Genomic DNA, 19,778 nt, shown 5'->3' on the forward strand with positions numbered 1-19,778 from the left:
GCCCCTACTGTGTGATGTAATGTGATTTTTGGCCCCTACTGTGTGATGTAATGTGATGTTTGGCCCCTACTGTGCGGCTTAATGTGATGTTTGGTTCATACTGTGTGGCTTAATGTGATATTTAGCCCCTACTTTGCGTCGTAATGTGATTTTTGTCTCCTGTGGGACTTAATGTGATTTTTAGCTCCTACTCTCCGGACACAGACAGCCTGTTCGGTAACATGTGCGTGTGCAGCACCAGCACTGCGCATTCAGGGACTGGCTATATAATGCAGTGGCACGCAGTCACTCAGCCAGTGCTGCTTTCGGGTGGCATGGATGAGTGATGCAGCTGCTTTCCTCCTCACATGCTGCTCAACTCCATGCTGAAGTTGAGCTGCGACAAGTCTATTTACCTGCAGTGTGACATGTAGTGTAAGGGGCATTACAATATGCAACGTATAGTGTGGCGTAATGTGTAAGAGGCATTATGGGGGTGGGGGCGCCTGTAACTAATTTGGCTAATTCGTGTATGTATAATAATGTATTAAGAAGCATAGAGTAACCTTGAAAAAGGCTGAAACTGCCAAAACGCATTGGTTCAAACACCAAATAACACACACACTTTAACCCGGCTTCCTACTAACAGCACAAGAAGCAAGACCCCGCTGGAGAAAAGAGTCTTGGTCAGACGTTACAGCTGGAAGCAGAGTGACCGGCAAACTCAGCGTAGACCCGCTCTACAGTACCCGGCAAGTGAGAGACGCTGCAAAGAGTGGTCAGCACACGAAGGCGAGCTCCAGACCGGACGTCAGACCGCAGTGAGGGACTACAAAACGTGAGTGTTAACCAGACAGCCTACAAACACTATATATAATATATTTTCTCCTACTATAAAGAGTGCTTGCATTAGCCTTTTACAGCACAAAATATTTTAAAAAAAATTAACAACTGAACAAGGGACATTAGTGAAATATTTGGCGGAACAGGAAAGTCTTGAGTCTATTTTTGAATGTTTCCAGAGGGGAAGCTTCTCGCATTGTGCGAGGAAGTGAGTTCCATAGAGTTGTAGCCACAGCGCTGAAAGCTCGACCCCCCCAGATGAATTCAGGGAATTTCTGGGTACTGTTAGTAATTCTTCATCAACCGATCACAGTAATTGAGTGGGACAATAATGGATCAGAAGCTGCTGCAGGTACCTTGGGCCCTGGTCATGTTGAGCTTTGCAAGTCAGTAATTTAATCTTGGAAATTATTCGCCATCTTATAGGCAGCCAGTGAAGGGAGTGCAGAATGGCTGTTATGTGGCTGGAATGGGGCTGATTGGTTAATAGCCTGGTAGCTGTATTTTGTACCAACTGCAAGCGGTGCTATTCTTTTGCTGGGAGACCGAGGTAGAGGGCATTGCATTGGTCACGGCGCGATGATACAAATGCATGCATGACTTTAGGCAGATCTTCTGAGGGAATTAAGTGCTTGATTCTGGCTATATTCCTTAGATGATATAATAAGGATTTAATTGTGGCTGATTACTGATGTGGTATAGATTGAGAAAAGCAGAGGAAATAAGATTGAGCCTTGCAGTATTCCAACTGATAGAGGTAGGGAACAGGAGGTGGAATCAGAGACACAAACACTGAAAGAGTGATTCAATAGGTAAGATGAGAACAAAGAAAGAGCTCATGTTTTGATGATTTCTTTATGACCGAAAATATATCACTTTAATAGTCACTTTCCCATTTGTATGCTGTATTTTTTTAAACTGGTTAGGTATTCTATAAAATTTAGTTTTTTAGGTATATCTTTATGAAAACATTACAGCAAAAAGGATTTTCTTTTTCAGTGGAATTTCTACCATGGCAGATAAAAAAAAACTATCTGGAGCACAGTTTCTAAAAAGGAGGGCTGAAAAGGAAAAGGAACAAGCCAAGCAAGAAGGATCTTTTCTTAAGTATCTTCGGCCAAAACACCAGGATGATGACGGTAGCTCTACTTCAGAAGTTCAACCTGAGACTCAAACTGAGCCAACTGTCATGTCTACAGTCTCAGAGACTGACACAGTATATGAACATACTGTAGATGTTGACGTGGAACCATGTGAAGTCCAGCTGGATCAAGAGGTGTCAGAAAATGAAAGTAGCTGCAGCTTCAACTATAGTGACCCTGCTACTTGGATAAACTGTGATGATAATATGCGTCAAATTTTGGTAGAACATGGACCAGAACAAGTTCAGCAGTTTGAATTTCCTAAAGATGCCAATCAGAGAAGATTTTTAACAAATTATTACAAAAGAAGACTTCCTAATGGAGACATAATGCACCGTCAGTGGCTACAATATTCTATATCAAAGAACTCTGTATTTTGCTTTTGTTGCAAGTTATTTGGTAATAACACAAACAACCCACTATCATCTCTCGCTGACAAAGGTTCAAAAGATTGGAAGAATATCACTGCAATTCTGTCACAACATGAGAGAAGTAATGCACATTTGGAAAATTCTCAAAACTGGAAGGAGCTTGAAATACGACTGAGAAACAACAAAACTATTGATGGAGAAAATATGCGCATTATCAAAGAAAAAGAAAACTACTGGCAGCAAATTCTTATACGACTGATTGCTTTAGTGCGAGTTCTCGGTATGCAAAATCTGGCCTTTCGTGGAACAAATGAAACATTGCACACAGCGGGAAATGGGAACTTCCTGAAATTTATTGAATACCTTGCTTTGTTCGACCCCTTAATGAGGGAACATGTTCGCAAAATAAAAGATAAAGAGACCCATGTACACTACCTTGGGAAAGATATACAGAATTAATTAATTCAGCTTTTAGCCAAGACCATCAAAGAAGAAATTATTCAATCTGCCCAAGTTGCCAAGTACTTTTCAATAATTGTTGATTGTACACCTGATGTAAGCAACGTTGAACAAATGACCATGATCCTTCGCTTTGTGAACATAGCTTCATTACCTGATGATCATGAACCTGTGTGCATAAAAGAACATTTCGTAGGATTTCTGCCACTAAAGGAAACTAGTGGTGCTGGTATGACAGAAATTATCCTTCACCAGTTAGAAGAGATGTCGTTACCTGTTGGAAATTTACGTGGCCAAGGCTACGATAATGGAAGCAATATGAAAGGGAAGGAAAATGGTGTGCAACGAAGAATTATGGATGTTAACCCAAGAGCGTTGTTTGTTCCTTGCAGTTCACATTCTTTAAATTTAGTTGTGAATGATGCTGCTAAGTGTTGTTTGGCGGCCACAGCCTTCTTTGATTTAGTACAATATGTGTATGTGTACTTCTCCGCATCCCCACGTCGATGGGAAGTTCTAATGCGCTATGTGCCTAGTCTAACAGTTAAGCCATTGAGTGACACAAGATGGGAAAGTCGAATTGATGCTTTGAAACCTCTACGCTTTCAGCTTGGTGAGATTTATGATGCCCTAATTGAAATCTATAATGACCATACCCTCACTGGAGCATCTGGCAACACCACGAGAACACAGGCACAAGGTCTTTCAAAAGCCATTTCGACTTTTCCGTTTATGGTTTCTCTGGTGGTTTGGCATCGTATATTGTTTGAGGTCAATATAACTAGCAAACAGCTTCAGACAAAGGAATATGACCTACACAATGCCATTAAACAATTGAATGAAACAAAGAAATTTCTTGTAGACTGCAGGAGTGATGAAGGGTTTGGAAAAGTACTGGACGAGGCTGGCGAACTTGCTGAAGCATTCGAGGTACCAGCGCAGTTTGATGCAGAACCTGTTCGCATTAGTACAAAGAGGAAACAGTTCATCTATGAAGCAGAGGATGCACCTATCCGAAGCCCAAAGGAAAAATTCAAAGTAGAGTTTTATTTTGCTGTGCTTGATACAGCTATACAATCAGTTGAAGAAAGATTCACACAGATAAATCAAATCAGTTCTGTGTTTGGCTTCCTTTATAATGTTCATAGTTTACAGAATAGAACAACGATGGAAATTATGGAAGATTGTTGCAAGTTAGAGCAAGCTTTACAACATGGGGACTCCAAAGACATTGATGCATCTGATTTATGTAGTGAATTGCAAAGTATTGCAAGACGAGTTCCAGAGTTTACACCTCCACAAGGTGTATTAAACTTTTTGTGTAAAAGTGAGCTGACAGATATTGTCCCAAACACATGTATCGCTCTTCGCATCCTTCTGACCCTCCCTGTGTCTGTGGCCAGTGGTGAGAGAAGCTTTTCAAAGCTGAAGTTGATTAAAACATATATTCGATCTTCCATGATGCAAGAAAGACTTGTTGGTCTCTCTCTTTTGTCAATAGAACATGAGATCGGTCTAAAAGCGGATCTCGAAGAGCTTGTCTCTAAATTTGCTAAATTGAAGGCACGGAAAGTAAAAATCTAATTTATGGCTGCGTTTTATTTCAGTACACTTCCAGTACAAAGTGTTAATGTTATTGCTGCTGTTATACTGTTTTTTTGTTTGTTGCACTTCTTCCAGTACATTGTTAATGTTATTGCTGCTACTATTATAGTATTATTTATTGTTGCACTTCTTCCAGTACATTTCCAGTACATTGTTAATGTTATTGCTGCTACTTTTATAGTATTATTTATTGTTGCACTTCTTCCAGTACATTTCCTGTACATTGTTAATGTTATTGCTGCTACTTTTATAGTATTATTTATTGTTGCACTTCTTCCAGTACATTTCCTGTACATTGTTAATGTTATTGCTGCTACTTTTATAGTATTATTTATTATTGCACTTCTTCCAGTACATTTCCTGTAATATGTGCCAGTTATTGATGTTACTGTTATATGATATTTATTGTTGCTATAATTTAGGTTGTCAATCTAAAAATATAGCTAATAAAAATGTTAAAAGTCAATTGTGTATGTGAGAAGTTGGTAGGGGGGGGGGGCGGTATCCTGTAGGTTTGCCTAGGGCGCCTAGATGCCTTGCAATGGCCCTGTCTGATTGTCTACAATTGCATTGTGGACATATTCACATGGTGAGAGTCCTCTGTTTATACCATCCGTGTACATTTTTAAAGAAATTTTTATATTAAAAAACGTATTGCACCATGATGTCTTTCTCATCCCTCTGAGCTTAATTGAACATTGGAAATAGAAGACAAAGTGGATCCTATGGTGGTGGATTATCCCCCTCAAACCAAAAACGCTGTTGTCTACTGTTATCCAGGTAGACAATAAAATCTGGTACAAGTTTTCTACATTTAAAGGCGTATTGCATTATTATACTGAAAAACCTAGAAACAATATCACACTATTGTTTTTTCCTTCTTTGTTCTTCTTTTTGGGCATATCCCATATGAGAACAAGAAAGAATCATTACTAGCGCTGAGGAAATCATTCATACTCTGTATGGTATTGTATCGTTGGGTGTGAATTGGCTTTTCACTTTTTTGTCTGGTTTCCACTAGCTGCTTATCAGCGCACGGTCTAATAATCTGTACCCCATATTTACATATTTACACCAATCCCCGCTTAGCGGTGTCGCTTCTCTGATGTCAATTCTAGCGGTAGGCACTGTTTCTATTTCTATCTTATAGACTGCTCGATCTAACCAACACATTTAGTAAATTTGTACATTAACAGCAAACATTTACACATCGTGTGCATCCGGCAAACGCGCGTTTCACATATGGCTTTGTCAAGGCTGGACCCGAACGTCATTGCCAGTGGGTATAAATCAGATGGCTGAACCAATTGGATTCATTGTTATGATCATCTGGTATATTCATGTCATCCTTTACGTGCTGGAATAGTTTCTTTAAATCCGTCCCTCCTCCTTACAGGTAACTTGCTGACTCCAAATACTTGTATAAAAGATGAATTGGTACTTGTGTATTTTGGCGGCGCCCATCGCATCGTATACCATAACGCATGCGATGGTATGCGATGCGACGCGATTTCGTTGGTTAGTGTACGATGGCATACAATTTTCAAATTGTATGCCATTGTACATGGCATACAATGCCATACGATGCGATGCGATTAAACATTGTATAAGCACCCTAATGGGTGCTTATACAATGTTAAGCACCCTAATGGGTGCATACAATGTTAAATGCACCCCCATGCCCCCCCCCCCACTATAAACGTGAACCCGAAGCGTGGCAAGCGCAGCGAGCCCGCGATGGGCGGCGGTATGCGTCCTACGACCTTTTCATACCCCCACTTTCCACGTCGGCGTGGAGTTGAGAATAGATTAGTGTGGCGAGCCCGAAGCGTGGCGAGCGCACGCGGATACCTGTGAAGCCCGCAAAGGGATGCGTTTACCTGTGAAGGTATCCGCGTCCCCTCACGGGGCTCGCTGCGCTCGCCACGCTTCGGGCTCGGTGGCTCGCTGCGCTCGCCACACTAATCTATTCTCAACTCCACACCTACGTGGATAGTGGGGGTATGAAAAGGTCATAGGACGCGTACCGCCGCCCCTCGAGGGCTCGCTGCGCTCGCCACGCTTCGGGTTCACGTTTATAGTGGGGGGGTGGCGTGGGGGTGCATTTAACATTGTAAGCACCCATTAGGGTGCTCAAAAGCAGAGCCCCGGGGTCACTCCGAGTTCCAAAGATCGCACAGGAATACACAATAGCAAAGGTACAAAAGTATTACCTTTATTTTACTCACGGGTTATACATGTAAAATCAGCAATTACAGTCTATATACATTATATACAGAAAGGCCATCAGTATTAGTCACGTTATCAGAACCTTACCACGTTACCTTCAGATTAAGCTCAGATGGGCAGGACACGCTAGTCCACGACTCCCAGCGCTGGCTCTCATTCACATCTCTCCCCTCTCTCCCTGCAAACACCCACTTACATCCCAAAGGCACCCCTCTCCCCCTCCCTCAGGAATTCTTAACCCTTCCTATGCTGGGTGCAGTTGCATGAATGTAACAGGGTCTCTTATTACCTGTCCAGGGGCTGATTAACTCACTCCCTTCATCTGGCTTTGAAGCTTGTGTATGTGAGGGATTTCACACCTTCATGTAAACAGGTCTCTTCTCTGGAGACTGACCCTGGTGTTATCCATCCTTTAGCTTCTTGTTATTTGGGGGCAGGGGCGGATTGGGGACCAAAAGTGGCCCTGGAAAATTTCTGGAAGTGGTCTCATGTGGGCGGCACCAAATCAAAATGGGCATGGCCATCATAACAGTAGGCGGGGTTACTACATCAGTATTGCTGCCGAACTTGAAGCTGAAAGATGCACGTGTTTCCACCTAGTTACAGGTGTTGCGCCGCCTAAACAATTCGGCTGAGGACACTGCAGGAAACAGGGCTGATTACTTTGAATACATATACTTAAAAAATATGTATATGAAGTTTTCAGCCCATGTATAATTCTGAACAATGGGAGGAGGGAGAGCACCTCTCAGAGAGGGGGAACATGTTCATGAGCTCCCCTCCTAAAGCCTTAATGGGGCAATTTCAGACCCTTTTCTAAGCGACCTGACTAGATCACCTTCGCTTGCCACAACTTTACTAAAGGTAATACATGGTGGCGTGGACACATATATGTTAGAAAGTAGTCCAGCACTTCACTGACACAACACTACTGCCCCGGTGCCCTCAGCGAAAACAACACCTTAATAAAGGGGTTATACACCTCAAAATGCTGTAGTATATGTGACATACTGTATTAAAACAAAGTTTTGCACAAGCCCCTGAGTGGCACTGCTTTATATATATAATATTCCTTTGCCCCTAAAGGTAGGGGCCCACTATATATACTTATTTATTTTAATTACAGTTGGAGCAGTTTTCATTCAACCCAACAATGCGGCATGTCTGCCCATCTCGACGCACCATTAGCTGAGATTGGGACGTGCGTGCGTGATACTTGTGCACCACATTCGCAGCAATGGGACAAGCAAGTGTTTGAGACGCTAGCGTCTCCCCATCTTGGCGCATTGTTGGACTGAATGAAAATGGCGCCATATGTAAATACAAATGCTGCCTCACACACACTTGCACTTACTGTAAATATTGGGACTCAGAGCCTGAAAAGCAGCACAGCAACAGCAGAATTTGTGGTTGCTCAGTGTTGTAACTAGACTTCTTACATAATTCGTCCCCTCCATGACGTTTTACTTCGATTATCGGGCCTGTGGGGAGGGGGAGCCAAATTAAATTACAATTGCATATGTCGGCTTTGCTATCACCCCACAGGTCATCGAATCGCAGTAAAATGCTGCGTGGAGAGGGGGGCAGCACGGGGCTACGATTGTGTGATGAAATGCATTAGAAAAAACATTTGTGGTTAGGGCCGGTGCTAGGGTGTTCGGTGCCCTCCTACAAACTTTACATTTGCGCCCTCTCCTAATTTACAAAGGGACCGCACACACAAAAAAACTATGTGGATGGGGCAAGGCCACTCATTTCAACTTACGTCACACAGTAAACCATCTTATTCACATTATACAGCACCAGTGCCATAACTAGACATTTTGGTGCCCTGTGCCAGAAAGTGAATTTGTGACTGCCCCATGAACTGGGGCACGCCGTAGGCACGCGCCAAAAAATAGGGGTGTGGCTTCATGGGGAAGTGGCATGGCAACATAACAGTACCAATAACACCATAATGCCATTACACATTATGGCTCACGTGGTAATGCCACACAGTACTGCCTATTCCACATTATGCCACACATTGTGATGCGCTTACACATTATGCCACACGCCGTAATTCCCCTCACACAATATGCTGCACACTTTTATGCTCATATGACACTAGTGCCTTTTATTCACATTACACTTCATAGTAGTGCCCATACACAAAGGGGGAAATTTACTAAGATGTGAGTTGTATTTCACATGGGATGTTGCTATGGGCAACCAATCAGATGCTATCTTTTATCTTCTAGAAGGTGCTAAAATAATGAGAAGTAGTTTCTGATTGGTTGCCCATAGCAACATCCCATGTGAAATACAACTCACATAAATTTCCCCCAAAATGTCCACAGTAGTAGCTTTGCATAACATAATGCCCACTGTGCCCTCAGTAGTATCGCTGACTATATGTATTGTCCACACCAGTTGCCAAAAGTCTTGGCACTGATTTTACGTAACACACACACCAGTTGCCGACAGTAGTAGTGCTGCCTATACATAATGCCCACACCAACTGCCGACAGTAGTAGTGCTGCCTATACATAACAACCACACCAGTTGCAGACAGTAGTAGCACTGCTTTTACCGTATGCCCACACCAGTTTCCAACAGTAATAGCGCTGCATTTAGCTAATGCCCACACCAGTTGCCGACAGTATTAGCGCTGATTTAAACTAATGTGCACACCAGTTGCTGACGGTAGTAGTGATGCCTAACACCAACACCAGTTGCCGACAGTAGTAGTGATGCGTAATGCCCACACCAGATGCCAACAGTAGTAGCGCTTCTTATACCTAATGCCCACGCCAATTGCTGACAGTAGTAACGTTGCTTATAACTAATGCCCACACCAGTTGCCGACAGTAGTAGCGATGCGTAATGCCCACACCAGCTGCCAACAGTAGTAGCGCTGCCTATATGTAATGCCCACACCAGTTGCCGACAGTAGTAGTGCTGCCTATACATAACAACCACACCAGTTGCTGACAGTAGTATCGCTGCCTATATGTAACGCCCACACCAGCTGCCGACAGTAGTATCGCTGCCTGTATGTAACGCCCACACCAGTTGCCGACAGTAGTAGTGCTGCCTATACATAATGCCCACACCAGTTGCCGACAGTAGTATCGCTGCCTGTATGTAACGCCCACACCAGTTGCTGACAGTAGTAGTGCTGCCTATACATAATGCCCACACCAGTTGCCGACAGTAGTATCGCTGCCTATACATAATGCCCACACCAGTTGCCGACAGTAGTAGTGCTGCCTATACATAATGCCCACACCAGTTGCCGACAGTAGTAGTGCTGCCTATACATAACAACCACACCAGTTGCTGATAATAGTAGCCCTGCTTATACCTAATGCCTACACCTGTTGCCGACAGTAGTAGCGATGCTTTTACCTAATGCCCACACCCGTTGCCGACAGTAATATCGCTGCTTTTAGCTAATGCCCACACCAGTAGCCGACAGTAGTAGCCCTGCTTATAACTAATGCCCACACCAGTTGCTGACAGTAGTAGCCATGCTTATACCTAATGCCTACACCAGTTGCCAACTGTAATAGCGCTGATTTTAACTAATGCCCACACCAGTTGCCGACAGTAGTAGCTGCCTACAGTACAGATGGGGCCGGGCTCATCTTTGCAGGGGATGGCGATGGCGTCGCCATCGCCATTCCCTGCTCCCGCGCCATCTGTGTGTCGGAAGGGGACGCGCGCGCACAAGGTGCGCGCGCGTCTGAAGGGTTAATCAGCCATCTTGTTTCTCTGTCTTATAATTTCTGTCCCTGCTTATCTCAAGAAGTTATGTTCTGGCTTGTTTCCAGTACTCGCTTGCTATCCCGTACTCTGTAACTTTCCTCAGAAACCGTACATTCTGTGATTTCTCATAACTTTGCTACATACTCCCCTACAAGGCGACGTATAAGCTAACAGATGCTGTTATTCCCCTACCTCTGCACCAAATATTAACCAATCATGTAATTGAACCGGCGCCGTATGTATAAATATGTTGTTTTGTCATAATTAAATCAGAGTTAACCTTGTGTCTGTGGTCCTCGTTACTGGTCATATCATATGAGGTTACACTCTCACGGAGCTCTAAGGGGTTTTCACACTGAGGTCAAATAAGGTAATTAAAATATGAGGAAATCGATACATCGGCGCATGATCGATTCTCCTTCAAGCTGGGGGCTCGGCCGCGGGATTCGAAGTTCATTCCTACACGGTCGTCAGCAGACTCCAAAAGTCTACTCTGAGACCGCTGTGAGGTTACGGACAAACTCGATCCTGAACCTATGACTCTATCCCCGGGGGATATCGGATGTCAGTTCATAGAAGTTAAAATCTTCTATCTTTGTTTTGTGTACACACTGATCTAGGATCAGATACCGTACTTGGAGTACGAAGAGACCAGGGGTCTTTATCCAAATAGAACCTCATTTTGAACACCCACTATTTCATTGGCCAAATTTTCTTACTATGTTTAGTTTAAAGTATAAGTTTTTCTTGTTTCAATATCCCTGTGTGATTGGTAAGTATACACACTTGTGATATCTGTATTTCTTTGTAAACCGTGCGGCTGGTAAGTTGACGCACAATAACCCCTTTCAATAGTCTCATTGATTACTGTATGCCAACAGACTTGCGGACTTTATGCTCCCTCACTCTTAAGGGTAACGCAACGTGAGGCTTCATATACAGTATTCACATAACAACAAGACTCTGTCCACCGTCACGTAGACGGTCTGTTGTTTCACTAACATTTTGTACTTTTATATTTAATGGGATGTATCTAGAGGAAATATAGTTCATATAATATTCAGATAAAGACCAACCCTCACAGTCTGCTGCCACAGGTCCCGACCTGCCTGACTGAGACGGTGCCCCTGGTCTGGGTATTAAGAACTTTCCACGCTCCCATTCATAGTCAGAAATATTGATACACAATCATACCCCGACATGGGTGGAAATAATAGTAAGAATAAAACAGTCTATCCACCCCCATTACCTAGTGAAATATGTAAGGAATATGTTGCCCACAAATTATTACCTTGTTAATCCATGAGGTGGACAATATAATAGATGGGACTGGAATCAAGTCCCCAGTATTAATACCCCGATCCCTGCAATATAGTAAACAGCTGCAGATTATCCCCTTAACAAAGCACAGGAGATAACTGACATGTGGAATGAAATCACCGTACACCAGTTCAGCTTTGAAAGATCTATTTTCTGTTGAGCTCTCAGGGTGTACGGCGGATTCCTGCTAGGCTTCTGTGTCTTTGCTGGAAGAGGGGGGGGTTTGAGGGGGAAGCTGCAGTATTGGTCTCTCTCTCCCTAGCACTGAACATCGCTGCCTATTGCAGTTTCATGTAAATAGAAACCTACAGTCACTGAATTTTGGAAGAGATTTAAAAGATGCTGGACTGAGGAAGCGGGACTATTTCTTGAAATATTCCCTTTACTCATTTCCACCTTTATCAATAACCTACACCCCTCCATTTCCACGCCAGTTAAACAAAGTGTCTCTTCCCGGACTTCAGACACCCTCCAGGAATTTGAGACCCATTTGTATGAAAAGGAGGCAGCTGGATGTTTTGACATGAAAAAGACAATTGTCACAACACACAGTTATCAACAAGACAACAGGGGCCCACCAAATAGACAGAGTAGGGCACCCCAATATGGTCAAAGGAAACCCTTCAGACCATCACAAGGCCCACCACACCAACATCATCGGGCCCCTCCATATAACAGGGATTATAATAACACTGGCACAGTCCCTAAACAGACAACTTGTTTTAACTGTGGCCAAAACACACACTGGGCTAGGAACTGTCCATTCCCTTCCCAGAAACCACAACAACTTTACACACAAAGGCCCCAACAAGGACTGTCCCGATCAGGTTCTACACCAGTTCAAGACCATGTGCGATTCAGAATGGACTGGTCTGACCCTACCCATTGACGGGGCCCGGAGGAGGGTGTCCCATCTTTTGCACAGTTCACTACTCATTGGGAAGATTCACCCCTCATCACATTGTATGTAGATGATAAAAAAAAAATGTCTTTTCTAGTGGACAGCGGGGCCACCACCAGTGTTTTGTGTTCTCTTAACTATGATGGTGAACTGCAAAAGACTACTCCTTCAATGGGAATCAACGGGATACCCACAGACACTTACCTGACTGACCCAGTTATCATACGTTCTGACAAGGGAAAACACTTAGGGATACACCAATTCAGGATCATCCCAGAATGTCCTGTTAACTTACTAGGCCGTGACTTGTTTAGTAAATTCCACATCTCCATCTCACCCTCTCCACAAGGGAGTGAGCTCCAAGTCACCTCCCCACACTTTGTGTCACTACAAAATACTCTGGACAACTCACTTGATCAAATTGATGATAGAATTTGGGCCACTGGCCCTTATGACACTGGTTTCGTACCATGCACACCCTACAAAGCCAAACTCAAACCAGACACACAGCCAGTGTTCTCTAGACAATACCCACTCTCATCTGAGAAAATAGAAGGTCTTAGACCCATGATACAAGAATTTCTTGAACAAGGCATACTGCGATACGTCATCTCACCTTACTCGACACCCATCAACCCCGTTTTCAAGGCTGATGGTGCTGTCAGATTCATACAGGACTTGAGAAAAGTAAATGACCTCATTGTCCCTATTGCACCTATAGTACCAGATGTAAACTCACTCATCTCAGCAATCCCTGCAAACGCAACCCACTTTAGTGTCATAGACTTGAAAAATGCGTTTTTTAGCATTCCTATAGACACAGAGACCCAATTACTATTTGCTTTTTCATTTGAAGGTAAACAATTAACGTGGTGTCGTTTACCCCAAGGCTATATTGACTCTCCCGTGGTCTATAGCATAGTCCTCCAAGCCACATTGGCTCCATGGCACCCCCCCCATAGTTCTGTCCTGCTACAGTATGCAGATGATCTGCTTCTCTGTAGTGTCACCGAGGAGGCCAGCCGGTTAGATGGAATTTCATTGTTAAACTGGTTAGCAGAATGTGGACACAAGGTGTCAAGAGCAAAATTGCAATGGTGTAAAACGCATGTCAATTACCTGGGTTTTGTACTCTCTGAGGGGGAAAGGAAAATCAGTCCACAACGCATACAGTCTGTATTGGGCCTGGTCACCCCAACTACCCAGAAGGATATGTTGTCTTTCTTGGGTATGGTAAATTACTGCAGACAGTGGATTTCTGATTGTTCCTACTATGATAATATCTTGAGACAATGCACACTCAAAGACAAACCCAAGGTTATACAATGGTCAGATGAAATGTATTCTGCATTTGAAAAGTTGAAAGAAATGTTAGTACAGAGTCCCGCGCTTGGTCTCCCGGACTATATGTTATCATTTCACTTGTTTGCAAGGGACACATGTACAACTATGGCGGGCGTACTAACCCAACTTCATGGAGGCAAAATGCGCCCAGTCGCATTCTTCTCAAAGGTAATGCCTGTCACTGTGCAGGGAATGCCAGCTTGTCTTCGAGCACTGGCTGCCTGTGCAATGGTTGTTGAGATGTCCACATCACTTACATTAGGACATCCCACTGTGTTACATACCACACATAATGTCCTCTCCATCCTCAAAGGTCTACACACACAACACATGTCTGCCCAAAGACTCAGCGGCTATGAAGTACTCCTACTAGGGAACCCTTCTCTCACTGTAAAATACGCAACAAACTCAGAAGGACCTGTCCCTGTACTAAACGCACTTTTAGGTCTTAAAGGACCTGACGACGAGGCGCCGCCTCAACATGACTGTACTCTGACAATTGACTCAGAAACTTCACCCAGACAAGACATGTCGACTGTGCCTATCCCCGATGCCGACATAATATTTGTTGACGGCTCCTGCAGCCGTCCCAATGACAACACGTACCAGGCAGGATATGCAGTGGTTAAACTTCCAAACACCACCCTTGAAGCAAAGACAATCCCCTTACAGTCAGCACAGGCTGCAGAACTCATTGCACTCACTCGAGCTTGTCACATTTACAAAGACAAACCTGTCACAATTTACACAGACTCCAAATACGCTTACGGAGTTGTTCATGATCATGGTATGATCTGGCAACGCCGAGGCTTCACTGGCGCTGATGGGAAAGGCATATCACATGCGCAACTCATCACAGATCTCTTACACGCAATTACATTACCATCTCAAATTGCCATCCTTCATTGTAAAGCACACACTGGAGGAAAGGATGACATCAGCAAAGGCAACGCTCTCGCTGATACCGCTGCTAAACGTGCTGCCACTACAGCAACATATAACCTCACTCTTGCTGTCATCTCGCCTCCTTCGTTAGATGATACATACCTACTGACAGAATTACAGGCTGCTGCCTCTAATTCAGATCTATCCGATTGGACATATCCAATACTGCAGAAGAATCCACGAACTGGATTAATCTGCAAAGAGGGGAAACCATGTATACCCCAAACCAGTGCATCATTGTTCATATCACATTACCACGGAGTAGGACACCATAGTATAGTAACAACTACTTTACTCCTCTCCAATGATTTCTACATTACTAATGCCAAAGAACTTGTAAAACAGTACATCAGTAGATGTATAGTGTGTCTTAGAAACAACCCAAACAACCCAAATAAAGCAAGACACCAACATCTAGAATACCCAACCACACCATTCACACATCTTCAAATAGATTTTACACATATCAATAATGCAGGAAGACAGGAATATGCCCTGGTCATTGTCGACCTTTCCCCACTCCCTGGGCAAGGAAACCTTTAGTTACCACAGAAGGAGACTTAGAAATAATAAGAGAAGAGTACGTCAGATCCCTAATACAGAAACTTAATGAAGTTGAACAAAATGTTATCTTTAAGAATCCTTCTCATCCACAGATACCCACTCACCCATTTAGGGTTGGAGACAAGGTCGTTGTAAAGATCCTACCCAGAAATAAGCATCCAGGAGACTTCACCTACGGTCCAGAAACAGAAGTGGTCGCGGTTACCAGGACGGCTGTCCTCACCGACGAAGGACCAACGTGGATCCATGCATCCAGAGTGAAGAAAATTCCACCTCCACCACACGTCAACACAGAGGTCGACACCGATCCCGAGACTGACACAGACGGGACGAGAGAGGTGCTAACGAGGGCAGACAGCCCTGACCTCCAACAGGACGAGGTAATAACGGGGGCCAGTGGCTCTGACCTCCAACCTGGAGAAGACCTGCCGGCTGGAGGTGACGAGGAATCAGGGGTACAACATTCTGAAGCCGAGGACGACGCTACAGGATATGACTCCCCCCACCTTAGCCCTAGTGATTTTACTCGGGCTTGTTCTTTATAATTGTTTTGCTGAAGTTGATATAACCCAAAATGATGGACGCTTTACCTTCTGGTATAATTCTTCTAGCACGACTGTCGCTACTTTTATATTTTCTTATTGTGATATTGTACTTTGTTCAAATAATCAAGGCGGGAATCGAGGAGAACCACCGCTGCCCTGGCTGTGTAACATCCACCACACACCACACGCTGTAAGTCACGTATATATCTGTGTCACTAGTACTTACTGGGGAGATTCTTGCAACTCATGGGGGGCTGTTGGGTGGAACACTAGAGCAGATACCACTGTCTTTGAGAGCAGCCAAAACTGGGGATATCGCCCCGATGTTGGCCTCCAGAAATGGTCCCATGGTCGATCCTTACTAACCCGTATGTCCCTACGAAAAAAGGGCACTTGCAATAGCCAATTTATCATTAACATAGAAAACCCGGCCCCCGGCGATGCCGGACTGTATGTCATGGGTAAACATCAATCAGGAGAAAGCGGGGGCCCAAGGGGAAGATTCCATTTAAAGGACATGTATGATAACCCAGAATACACCGCCCTCAAAACCACTGTAAAACCTAAAACACCATCATCATTCTTTAAACCACATGTCACTACTTTTAATGAAATGTTAGCCATTAACAACCCCACTTACGAAGACACTATATCCATAGAAACTGGATTATCTGACGTAAATTATTGGCTAGAATGGATGAAATATAATGCACGTAAAGTTAATCAAACTGATTGTTATGTGTGTGGAAAATCCAGACCCCACTTGGGTACGGTGCCCATACACATACCTTCAGACCAAGATAAATGTTTCTTTAGCCTGTATACTGATACTATTGTAGAAGAAACTAAATGTGAACAATGGAAGAAAGAATATCCCATAATGGTAAAGAATACCAATCCTGGTAGTACCATAACCATTTATCCTGGTAATTATACATGTTATTACTCAAACAGCACTGCACAAAACACTGTAGATCTGAAATTGTTTCCTGATGGGTATTGTGCTGAACGAAGACATATCAGTGTACCCACCATGAAAAAATCATTAGGAGACATTTATTTTATTTGTGGAGACATGAGACTCAGGACAAAGCTGGACAATCCTTGGAAAGGAGAGTGTGCCCTGGCAAAGATCATTATGCCCATACACATTCTCCCAGCCGATTTGCCTGAGCCTCCTCCCACAGATAAACCTAACACAAACTCCAGAAACAAAAGAGAAGCTCCAAAGGAAAGCTTCGATCCACACATATACATAGACACTATTGGTGTTCCCCGGGGAGTTCCTAAAGAATTTAAGGCTCGTGATGAGGTCGCTGCCGGCTTCGAGTCCCTGTTTCCCCAGGTAACCATCAATAAAAATGTGAACTGGATAAATTACATATATTATAATCAACAGCGCTTCGTTAATGATACTAGGGACGCTTTGAAAGGTATTGCTGAACAGTTGGAAGCTACATCACAAATGACATTTCAGAATCGCATGGCTTTAGATATGATGCTTGCCGAGAAAGGAGGAACCTGTGTGTACATAGGTAAGGTTGATGGATGCTGTACTTATATCCCAGACAACACAGGTCCTAATGGGAAAACTACCCTAGCTATTAAACATCTAGAAGATTTATCCATCGAACTCAAGAAGAACTCAGGTGTCACGGACCCCTGGAGTAGCTGGTTTGGATGGTTAAATGATTGGAAACACGCACTAACACAAATAGGCATATTTATTCTCATTGTAATTATCGTACTTATGATAGTAGGATATTGTGTCTTTCCCATATGCAAGAAGATTGGTTCCAAGTACCTGGATAATGTAACACCTGCTATGTACACTGATCTCGCCAAAAGCCCTCCCTCACCAGAAGATTATGGTGAATATGTCAAAATTCACCGTACCAAACAAGATGCCATCTACAAGAATCAAATTGTCTAAAAAGGACATTGATTCTAAGAGGGGATTGAAGGGTTAATCAGCCATCTTGTTTCTCTGTCTTATAATTTCTGTCCCTGCTTATCTCAAGAAGTTATGTTCTGGCTTGTTTCCAGTACTCGCTTGCTATCCCGTACTCTGTAACTTTCCTCAGAAACCGTACATTCTGTGATTTCTCATAACTTTGCTACATACTCCCCTACAAGGCGACGTATAAGCTAACAGATGCTGTTATTCCCCTACCTCTGCACCAAATATTAACCAATCATGTAATTGAACCGGCGCCGTATGTATAAATATGTTGTTTTGTCATAATTAAATCAGAGTTAACCTTGTGTCTGTGGTCCTCGTTACTGGTCATATCATATGAGGTTACACTCTCACGGAGCTCTAAGGGGTTTTCACACTGAGGTCAAATAAGGTAATTAAAATATGAGGAAATCGATACATCGGCGCATGATCGATTCTCCTTCAGCGTCCCCTTCCGACGGTGCTGCCCTCGGTCGCCCGGTGCCCACACCGGGCGCCCGCACCCCCCCACAGCCTCCTCGGGTCCCCCCAGCCCCCCTCGAGCGGGAGGCGGACAGTATTGCGTCCGCCTCGCCCGCCGGCCGCCCGGATACTGAGACGCACGTGCGTGGGGGACGCACGCGCGTCTCAGTCAGATGGCGCGCCGTGTTGCTGGCGGATCGCCAGCAGCATGCTGCTGGCGATTCGCCAGCAAGCATAAGGCCTGCCCTATCTGTATATGTAACGCCCACACCAGCAGGGCCGCCGAGAGGCAGGGGGGGCGGGTACATTTTACCTGGGCCCGGGCCTATCAGGGGGGCCCGGGCCAGGGGATACACAGACCCACTTTATAAAAAAAAAAAAAATTAATGCAGCGGCAGCGCGGGGGGTGGTGGCTGGCCGGGCGCTGGGGAGAGCGTGTCAGCAGCGGCAGCCTGTGTCACTTACTTACTGTGTGCAGATCTGCAGACAGTGACAGAGGCCGGCATGCTGCGGAGCGTCTGCAGAGAATAGAGAAACTCTGTGTCTGCACACAACACTGGACGTGAGAGGGGAAGGTCGTAAGGTCACGTGCAGGACGTGCGGCATGTGACAGGGGAAGATGAAGTGGAGGCTGGAGCCGGGGGAGCTCCTGAATCTGGCTGACTTCGAGTCCTGCCCTGTAAGTTCATTTTTTTATGCCCTGCCTGTCTTAATACTTAATTGTTCTCTGTCTGTCTCTGTCTGTCTGTCTCTCTCTCTGTCTCTCTCTCTCTGTCTCTCTCTCTTTGTCTCTCTCTGTCTCTCTCTCTTTGTCTCTCTCTGTCTCTCTGTCTCTCTCTGTCTCTCTCTGTCTCTGTCTCTCTCTGTCTCTCTCTGTCTCTCTCTCTGTCTCTCTCTTTGTCTCTCTCTCTGTCTGTCTCTCTTTGTCTCTCTCTTCTCGACAGTGGTGGAAGTGGGATTTTAGAAGTGGGGGTATAGAAGGAAACTGGAGTACATGGTGGAATACCACACAAATATGGGTATGGGTAAAAACTGGACCAGGACAAAACCCCCGGACTGCTGGACCGGACATCAAAACTGCATTTTGGAGCTTGTAGCGTCCGGTCCGGGGGGTGTCCTGTCCGGGGGGCTGCCTGTGACACCCGTCACCAGGTAGAGGAGGAGGGGTAGAATAAAGCCTCCCTGTATGGTCCGGGCATGTAGCAAAAATCGGACGGTCCGGACCACACGGGGAGGCTGTAATCTCCCCTCCCCCATGTCCCTGGTGATAGCTATTACAGGGACCCCCCCCCGGATAAGACACACCACCCCCCCCCCCCCAGACAGGACACCCCCCGGACTGGACCCTGCAAGCTCCGT

The 19,778-nt window shown here is 44.6% G+C and overlaps 1 protein-coding gene and 1 pseudogene across 1 annotated transcript; both read left to right on the forward strand.

Moving 5' to 3' along the window:
• Positions 1 to 1,834: 1,834 nt before the first annotated feature.
• On the forward strand, positions 1,835 to 4,378 carry LOC146021158 (zinc finger MYM-type protein 1-like; annotated as a pseudogene).
• A 10,763-nt stretch (positions 4,379 to 15,141) lies between these two features.
• LOC146020012 (uncharacterized) lies at positions 15,142 to 18,262 on the forward strand. The gene is made up of 2 exons (XM_083152753.1): positions 15,142 to 15,790; positions 15,833 to 18,262. Exon 2 carries the CDS (start codon positions 15,945 to 15,947, stop codon positions 17,928 to 17,930), a length of 1,986 nt encoding a protein of 661 aa, XP_083008879.1. The 5' UTR covers positions 15,142 to 15,790; positions 15,833 to 15,944; the 3' UTR covers positions 17,931 to 18,262.
• The last annotated feature ends 1,516 nt before the right edge of the window (positions 18,263 to 19,778 follow it).

The sequence above is a fragment of the Crinia signifera genome, chromosome 7 (genome assembly GCF_055691185.1).
Source record: "Crinia signifera chromosome 7, ASM5569118v1, whole genome shotgun sequence".
Classification (NCBI taxonomy): domain Eukaryota; kingdom Metazoa; phylum Chordata; class Amphibia; order Anura; family Myobatrachidae; genus Crinia; species Crinia signifera.

Coding starts and splice junctions, on each gene's coding strand:
- LOC146020012 (XM_083152753.1), top strand. CDS start 15,945: ATGACTCCCCCCACCTTAGCCCTAGTGATTTTACTCGGGCTTGTTCTT.